Source organism: Silene latifolia, chromosome 11, assembly GCF_048544455.1.
Source record: "Silene latifolia isolate original U9 population chromosome 11, ASM4854445v1, whole genome shotgun sequence".
Classification (NCBI taxonomy): domain Eukaryota; kingdom Viridiplantae; phylum Streptophyta; class Magnoliopsida; order Caryophyllales; family Caryophyllaceae; genus Silene; species Silene latifolia.
This window is the reverse complement of record NC_133536.1, coordinates 16,735,764-16,744,933: the sequence shown is the minus strand read 5'-3', so window position 1 is coordinate 16,744,933 and position 9,170 is coordinate 16,735,764. Positions and strand designations below refer to the sequence as shown.

General features: G+C 39.3%; 1 protein-coding gene across 1 annotated transcript; it reads left to right on the top strand.

Moving 5' to 3' along the window:
* Positions 1-672: 672 nt before the first annotated feature.
* Positions 673-8,420, top strand: LOC141611215 (uncharacterized). Its single transcript, XM_074429695.1, has 9 exons — positions 673-1,024; positions 1,454-3,042; positions 4,023-4,249; positions 4,371-4,703; positions 5,753-5,999; positions 6,471-6,599; positions 6,681-6,896; positions 7,146-7,269; positions 7,815-8,420. Exons 2-9 carry the CDS (start codon positions 1,501-1,503, stop codon positions 8,048-8,050), a joined length of 3,054 nt encoding a protein of 1,017 aa, XP_074285796.1. The 5' UTR covers positions 673-1,024; positions 1,454-1,500; the 3' UTR covers positions 8,051-8,420.
* The last annotated feature ends 750 nt before the right edge of the window (positions 8,421-9,170 follow it).

The following is a 9,170-nucleotide window of genomic DNA, read 5'->3' as shown; positions in this document are numbered from 1 at the left end:
AAATTAATTCGACCTGGACTTACCCAGCCTGAACCCGACCGATTAACCCATTTACCAACTTTAGTTGTAAGTTTGTAACCACTAAGGGGGCGTTTGTTTCGCGTATGGGTATGAGTTTGGAATCAGGAATTATACCTGGGTTGTATGGGGTTGGAATTCCATTTCTCATACCTTGTGTTTGTTTCAATTATAAGCGGTATGAGATTGAAACTAAGTTATGTAAAATCCATTACTTTAAATAATGATTTTAACATATAAAATCATGAAAATAAAAATTTAATCAAATAATTATATAAAATGTTGCATTTACAATATGTCATACGAGTAATATTTATTTTCACATTTTTGTTTATTATAATTTGATACCCATGGGTATCAATCTTATACCCATCCCTCTTCTCGGGTATGAGAAACTCATATCTCATGGGTTTGAGATATGGGTATAAAACCCCCAAATTTGTCAAACAAACATTTAGGGGGCGTTTGGTTCAATAGCATGGAATGAAATGGATTGAAATATGAATCCATAATGATATGGGGTTCTAAATCCATTCCCTTATAAACTTGTTTGGTTCATCTTAAAATTGTAAAAGGGTGGAATGGAGTTAGAATCCATTGGGTATCTAACTCCATTCCAAAAGACTTCAACCGAACATTGGAATGGAGCAGATCCATTTCAATCCATTCCAAGAGAACCAATCAAACACCCCCTTAATATGAATTTGACTCATTCCAAACCCATACCTCCCTCGTTACTTTGTTTTTGAACCAAACAGCCCCTAAACGCATTTGGTAACACTAGATGACTAGAGTCTCCTTTACCTAATTTTAACTCGTTGAAAACCGCTCTTCGCTCTCGCGCCTCCTTTAGTCCTTTCTACCTCCATATTCTCCATTCATAAATTGGACGACAAGTTTCGGCAAAACCCTTGAAAATTAAACGCAAAAATGGAAGATTCTAAGTTGTAGATCTCGCTAATCAACATTTCTAAATCGAATTCATCCGCAAGAAATCTCAATTCAGGTTAACTTTTGTTTATACTTGATGCAGATTTTCATACAGTTTTAATTATGAAATCGTTATCAAACCCTAAATCGTACGCGTTTTTATTGTACAATTGATTGTTTGAATTGTTTCGTCGTATCGAAAACTTATATTCTTAATTCGAGCATGAAGATTAAAGCGCATTGTTCTTCATTTGCGATTTCCAATTCATTGTTGTTAATTGGATTAGAAGTTTATTAATCTCTCTTTTAGTACTGCAAAATCGATTCGTTACGAGTTATTTCATCCGTCTCGATCATTTGTTACCTTTTATGGAGTATATTATTTGAGAGAGGTATTTTAATCAAAGGTAAACAAATGATTGAGATGGAGGGAGTACATTTTTACTGTTATGATTTAGGATTGTTTCGGTTTTGGTTGATTATAGTGTTTGATGTTGTATATCAGGTTAGACGTTGTTTCGAGTTTGAATTTGTGATCAGTTGGCTGTAGCTATGGTTTGGTTTAGAGCTGGATCGAGGTTGGCAAATCTCGCTGTTAGGAGAACATTATCGCAAGGAAGAACTTATGTGACCCGAACACAGCTCATTGATACGCAGAGGCGAGCTTTTCATAGCACACCATTTAAAAGAGCTGCGCCTGTTCCTAGGGCTGTACCCCTGTCTAAACTTACTGATAGTTTCCTAGATGGGACGAGTAGTGTTTACTTAGAGGCCCTACAGAGGGATTGGGAAGCTGACCCTAGTAGTGTCGATGAGTCGTGGGATAATTTCTTCAAGAACTTTGTTGGCCAAGCGTCAACTTCGCCTGGGATTTCTGGACAGACTATTCAAGAGAGCATGCGTTTGCTGCTGCTTGTGAGGGCTTACCAAGTCAACGGTCATTTTAAGGCTAAACTAGATCCTTTGGGTCTTGAGCATAGGCCAGTTCCCGATGATTTAAATCTAGATATGTATGGCTTCAGTGAAGCTGACCTTGATCGGGAGTTTTTTCTAGGAGTGTGGAGGATGGCTGGATTTTTGTCGGAGAATCGTCCTGTGCAAACCCTTAGAAGTATCCTTACTCGTCTTGAGCAGGCTTATTGTGGGAGGATTGGGTATGAGTACATGCATATTTCTGATCGGGAGAAGTGTAATTGGTTGCGAGAAAGAATTGAGACTCCTACTCCTACGGAATATAACAAGGAAAGGCGACAAGTGATGCTGGACAGACTTATATGGAGCACCCAGTTTGAAAGTTTCTTGGCTACTAAGTGGACTACTGCTAAAAGGTTTGGTCTCGAGGGTTGTGAGACCCTAATTCCTGGCATGAAGGAGATGTTTGACAGGTCAGCTGATCTAGGAGTCGAAAATATAGTCATTGGGATGTCTCATAGGGGTAGGTTAAATGTGCTGGGTAATGTTGTACGCAAACCACTTCGACAGATATTCAGTGAGTTTAGTGGTGGCACTAAACCTACAGATGAAGTTGGACTTTACACCGGAACTGGAGATGTCAAATATCATTTAGGTACGTCTTATGATAGACCTACTAGAGGTGGAAAGCGGATTCATCTTTCACTGGTTGCAAATCCAAGTCACTTGGAAGCTGTGAATCCTGTCGTGCTTGGAAAAACTAGAGCAAAACAGTACTATTCTAGTGATGAGGACAGGACAAAGAACTTGGGTATTTTGATTCATGGCGATGGTAGCTTTGCTGGACAAGGTGTAGTTTATGAGACATTCCATCTCAGTGCTCTTCCAAATTACACTACGGGAGGCACTATTCACATTGTGGTGAACAATCAAGTGGCTTTCACAACTGATCCAAGCTCAGGAAGATCTTCCCAGTACTGTACTGATGTTGCTAAAGCTCTAGATGTCCCAATTTTCCATGTTAATGGGGATGATTTGGAGGCGGTTGTTCATGTTTGTGAGCTCGCAGCAGAGTGGCGCCAGACATTCCATTCAGATGTTGTGATTGACATAGTCTGCTATCGTCGGTTCGGTCACAATGAGATTGATGAGCCATCTTTCACACAACCAAAAATGTACAAGGTATTTCTGGCTGCTTTCATTTTCCTGCTTTCTAGGTATAATGTTGTTGATGTTAATTAAGCTCGGCTTCCTTAGAGTGTCTTAAGTACTTGTAGACCATCCATTGGGCTGAGAATTGTCTAGGCTTCTCTCTCTCTTTCACACAACCAAGAATTGAATGAAGCCTGAAGGTGCGACAATATATGCATAGTGAAAGGATATCCTATTGTTTGTGTAACTCAGCAGTCAGCACACTCTATTTGTGTTAATATCATAATATGACTTTTGAATGCGACGAAGATGTGTAAGCATGTATAATGCATTTGCAGATAAGAAAGTATCAGTTTGAGGGATGAAGTTATTCCATAGAAACTAGTACGTCATATTATGGAGATAGGATGAGGCCTGAAGAATAGTTTGGCCATGTGGGAAAAATATCTAGTGATGAGTCAGGAGACCAGGAGAGCGAGAGTGATGAGATTGTGAGGGGTAGGGGAAAACCCTAATATTGATAAAGGTATGTGTAGCTTATAGTGATACAAGTATACTCAATGAAAACTTGGCGTTGGAGAGGGCGAAGAATGGTAGAATTCACGTGGATGATGACATTAAACTTTTATTTATCATCTTACTTGATTCCTTTCGCTTTTCGCTTGAATCTCTTATTTTTTTAATCTTTCCCTATGTTTTCAGTTACGTTGGTTTGATTGTTTTCTTTCCAATTGTTCTCCTATTTAAATCATTACCTGACTCTCATTCAGAAGATTTGCTCATTCTGTGTTCTCTTTTTGTTTTTACACCAAATGATGATATGATGTTTTGTAGTATGATGCATATTTCTAGAATTGATTTGGGAGGCTTTGATGTTGTAGTAGCATTGATTTCTGTGGTTGACCTAGTTGTGATTGTGAAAGTAGTCATAATTGTAATCACATTATCACTTCAAGGGGTGAGGGAGATGTCAAATGTCAATATTCATATCTCTAATTGGTTTGTAATAGGTCATCCGTAACCATCCTTCAGCTCTAGAAATTTACAAAAAGAAAGTCCTTGAAGCCGGAGAATTGTCGAAGGACGAAATTGATGTGATCCAGAAAAAGGTGATGACAATCCTCAACGAGGAGTTTGAAGCTAGTAAGGATCATGTCACAAGTAAGAGGGACTGGCTTTCAGCTTACTGGCTAGGATTCAAGTCTCCTGAGCAACTTTCTAGAATCCGTAACACTGGGTATATTGTCTATTAAGGCGTTGAATTTTCTGACTCCCTCATCGCAGATATATGGCACTCTGTTTTAATCCCTGTTGCAATCAATGTTTTAATCCCTGTTGCAATCAATTGTATTTTACAGGGTTAAACCAGAGATCTTGACAAATGTTGGCAAGGCAATTACCACCATTCCTGAGACTTTCAAGCCACACAAAGCAGTTAAAAGGATCTATGACCAACGTGCACAAATGATTGAAACAGGGGAGGGCATTGATTGGGCTGTTGGAGAAGCACTGGCATTTGCTACATTATTAGTGGAAGGAAATCACGTTAGGTTGAGTGGTCAAGATGTGGAAAGAGGTACATTCAGTCATAGGCATTCTGTAATCCATGACCAAGAAACTGGAGAACAGTATTGTCCACTGGACCATGTTATGATAAACCAAAATGAAGAATTGTTTACAGTCAGTAACAGGTGAGTTCCTTTTTTGGCTCGTTAGCTGTCATTGATGCTTTATTCTTCGTATTGCACGCCTTTTTAATTAATTGTGGATTTCTGCTTCAATATGGCAAGACTGATGCATTCAGCATATGAAGCTTATCGGGTACCACCCTTTAAAATATAGAATTCTTGCTTTATTTCATAATTATCTAGTTACACAACATTACCTAGTGACACCACTATTCACACCTATGGGGACATGGGGGGTAAAAGGGATCTGATGGGCACAACCACAATTTACCCTGTGTTGAAATGTAGAGGGGCTATTTCCAAATACCCAAGTAAAATTGCTAGGCAAAATGCAGAGGCTGACTGCAACTTCACAAAATAAAAAGCCCAGATAGTTGATTGAGCCTTCTTCTTTCATTCAATTAAATTGCAAAACCAAAGAATAGTGCATCTGTCACTCCAATGGGAATGAAAATATGTGACTTCGCATCCGAATTTTAATTGCTAATGAGTCGATGAGGGATTTGGGAGGTTTTTTTTTCCTACCTCGTTTTAGTGTAATACAGCGTTTTGGTAGCTTTAGTGGGCTTGTTTGCTATTATAGTCCTCTTTGTTTAAAAGTTTTAAACATAATTTAGGATGTCTTGGAGATCCCCTTTGATGGTCGTCTGAGTGTAAAATAGTGGTAAAAACTTCCACGGCCTGCTCAGTTCATGGTGAAGTCCATATTCTCAGATATAATATTGTCTGCCTTTTTAATTAGTTGTTCATAAAGTTCATGGGAAGTCATGATAGTTACTGTAGTTTGTTAAAGGACCCGATAGTTTATGTGTTGTATATGTTCCTTCAGTAGTCCGTTGAATAAGATTCTGTTTGTGATTGCTTGCTAATTTCCTTTTGACTATTGACCAGCTGTCATTTTTTCGTGTTTTGGTTGAGTTTCCTACTTTCCTTTTAAGCATTTGGAACATTTTCTTCTAGAACGTACTGATTCTCTACTTACATACTCCTGTGTGTACCCTTCTTTAAACTTGTTCCATATTTAATTCTGTACTTGTTGATTCTCGATGCAGCTCTCTCTCCGAGTTTGGGGTTCTTGGATTTGAATTGGGATATTCTATGGAGAACCCTAATTCCCTGGTTCTCTGGGAGGCTCAGTTTGGAGACTTCTCTAATGGAGCACAAGTGATTTTTGATCAGTTCTTGAGCAGTGGAGAGGCAAAATGGTTGCGCCAAACTGGTCTGACGGTGCTACTTCCTCATGGATATGATGGTCAGGGACCTGAACATTCAAGTGCAAGATTGGAACGATTCCTTCAGGTATTTTGATCTATGAAGTAATATTGAATGTAACTTTAAGTTATATTATCGCCAGTGAGATATTGAGGTGTAGTATCTGAGGTGAAATGTTCTGGAATGTCTTTTGTTTGAATACATATGTATGCTTGTGAAGGGATTCTGATCCTCAACTTCTGCGCAGTTACTCATATTAGTATGCCTCCCTTATCTAGCTTGAGGCAGAGGGTTTTGATTCAATTTGATGATGTTGCTGCTGTATGCGGGCTGTAAGCCTGTGAAGGCATCAATCTCTTTGTGTGAAGATCATTTTCTTGGTGCATTAGTCAAGTTAAAGAGCACACTTATTTCTTTAGCTAGGCTTTGACGGCTGTATTTAATTGCTTTTTGGGGCACCTGATAGTCTGATACCTTGTTCTTACTGCCATAGTGCCTTATGATTCTAAGTACTGACAAAACAATGCTTCTGTGTTACCTTTTTTTTTTTTTTTGCAGATGAGTGATGACAATCCCTACGTCATACCTGATATGGATTCAACACTTAGGAAACAGATCCAAGAATGTAACTGGCAAGTTGTGAATGTGACAACGCCAGCTAATTATTTCCACGTCTTGCGTCGTCAGGTTGGTGTTGCTAGTTTTTTTACCCACTCCTTTCAGATATTGAACTTCTATTTGCTTATACTTGCTTGCTACCGAATCCAGTTACACAGGGAATTCCGCAAGCCTCTAATTGTTATGGCTCCCAAGAATTTGCTTCGACACAAAGAATGCAAGTCAAATTTGTCTGAGTTTGATGATGTTGAAGGCCATCCAGGGTTTGATAAGCAAGGAACAAGATTCAAGCGTCTCATAAAAGACCAGAATATGCACTCAGATCGTGAGGAGGGTATTAGACGTCTGGTTCTGTGCTCTGGAAAAGTACGTTTGTTTTATCATTTTCTGTGTTATCATGGTCCAAAACGTAGCTACAAGTACTTAGACTATGCTTTGTTATCACTTTCGCTGTCTAGGTGGATTCCAAAATGTGTTTTTAAATGTGTGTTTTGCTGCTTAGTAGAGCTTCTTGTTGGCTATCATCTTACTAGTTGTCTCATTTGAATTTGTTTGACTACAAAATGGTGCGCTTATGTCTGAGGTTCTGATTTCTCACATTAATTATTGGTGTAGGTTTACTATGAGCTTGACGATGAAAGGAAAAAGGTGAATGGCAGTGATGTAGCTATCTGTAGAGTTGAGCAGCTTTGTCCATTCCCTTACAATCTTATACAGCGAGAGTTGAACCGATATCCGAGTAAGTTCAAAGTCTATATTAAGTTTATTTATATATTTACATTATGGTGGATCCTTGGAATGACGACTTTTATTTGGATTTCATCCACCTTTTCCGGTGTGAGAGAAAGTTCAAATACAAGTTGGGAATGGTGCATGTTTGTAACTGTTCAGTTTTTTTTGTGTGTTTGACCAACCCTGGACGAGACACAACACCTGGACCTTTAACCCATTTTCCCAATAGCGGCCCTGCAAGACTTGAGGGAAGGAGGCCTCCGAGTGTACTCAACGTCGTAGTTTTGGCCTATCCGGTTGGACAAAATCGATTGAGAATTAAGGAGTGAACGCAGTGTAGCATCCGTAGTCGTAAACGGACAGGAGCTATGCAGAAAATGAATTAAAGGGAAAGGTATTGGGGAGAGGACTGACTGAGTGGACTCTCGTACGAGGGAGAGAGTGACCGAACCCAATAATTAAATGAAAAAACACTTCTATTATGGTTTGTCTTTCATGTGAGTGTCACACAAGACTCACCATAAATTTTGATCACTTGTGCTGGTGTTGCAGATGCCGAGATAGTTTGGTGCCAGGAGGAGCCGATGAACATGGGTGCCTACAGTTACATCGCACCTCGTTTGTGCACAGCAATGAAATCTGTAGGTAGAGGAAATATTGATGACATCAAATACGTGGGCCGCCCTCCATCAGCTGCCACTGCCACCGGCTTTCTTATGGTCCATGGTAAAGAGCAAACTGAGCTCGTTCACAAGGCTTTACAGCCTCAACCTATCCAATTTCCTTGAGGACTTTATCGTATCAACCTGACCAATTTTGAGCTTTTCTATAGAGTTGTGTTCGACTGTTGCCACTTTTCCCTTATTTTCTGGGTTTGGCACATCGTAAAAGGCTGGAACCAAGTCTAGTTTTGGGCGACCTAAACGTTTTTTCCGCTACGTTAACAATAATGACCGGCAGAACTTTGACTCATTGTTGAGACATTCATAAACCCCTTGTCGTAGCTTCTGTACGTGGAAAGGCCACCGTAATACCTATCCTGATATTCTCAGGTGAAACTTTATCATAAGTTCTCATGTGTGAGTTTGTATTGAGTACTAAGATAGGTTTAAACGCTGAAAAAGGCGCAAACGTAGCATGTTGACGCAATTACCTTCATCTCTACTGTGTCACAAGTATGTTGCATCATCTTTTCCTACAATTTTTTTTTTGTTTGCTCTTTTCCTACAAAAATTGATTGCATCAAAAACGTCAGATTTTAAAGAGGGACTTTTGCAATGTGATGGATTTTCTGTCATATTTATATACTCGGTACTAGATGATAAAAGTACGCAATCTCCTCGCTGCTCTTACGAAGAGGTGAAAAGTGGCTAAAATTTTTGCTCCATTTCCATAGGTATGTATTGAAGTATTGAACCCATCGCGACATAATTAAAGGCGATAAATTTTCTGATCTTATTTACTTATCTACAATACACGATTGGAAATGTATTAGTTTTGCGTGAGGTGAAACTTCATCGACAATCTCTCACCACTTCAAAAACTTGAATCTCACGGTTATTAGTGTGACAACAACTTGCCATTTGTAATCAACCAATTCATCATCTACGAAGGAAACCGGTGAATCGATTTAGTAAACGAGTAATTAGACTAATTACTCAATTGTATTTCCATTTCAAAGAAAACAGTGAAAACTATATTCACCCAAGTGAATTAATTTTAGGCTGTGTCAAAGTTGGAGTAGAGATAGAATTGGTCCGTTTCTCGTGCCGGCCCACTGTGTTAGGAAAAGAAAATGGCACGGCGCAGGCGAGGAAAGGTGAGATTCGTGTCGTGTCATGCCTCTGGATGGAAAAGACGGCCCAAGCACGGTCTACGACATGAGTGCTAAAGCGTGTCATGTCGTGC

What these genes read in the sequence shown, in the direction of transcription:
- LOC141611215 (XM_074429695.1), top strand. Translation starts at nt 1,501, where the DNA reads ATGGTTTGGTTTAGAGCTGGATCGAGGTTGGCAAATCTCGCTGTTAGG. An exon ending in TTGTTTACAGTCAGTAACAG is followed by an intron (nt 4,704 to 5,752) that starts GTGAGTTCCTTT and finishes TTCTCGATGCAG; the next exon opens with CTCTCTCTCCGAGTTTGGGG. An exon ending in TCCACGTCTTGCGTCGTCAG is followed by an intron (nt 6,600 to 6,680) that starts GTTGGTGTTGCT and finishes TACCGAATCCAG; the next exon opens with TTACACAGGGAATTCCGCAA.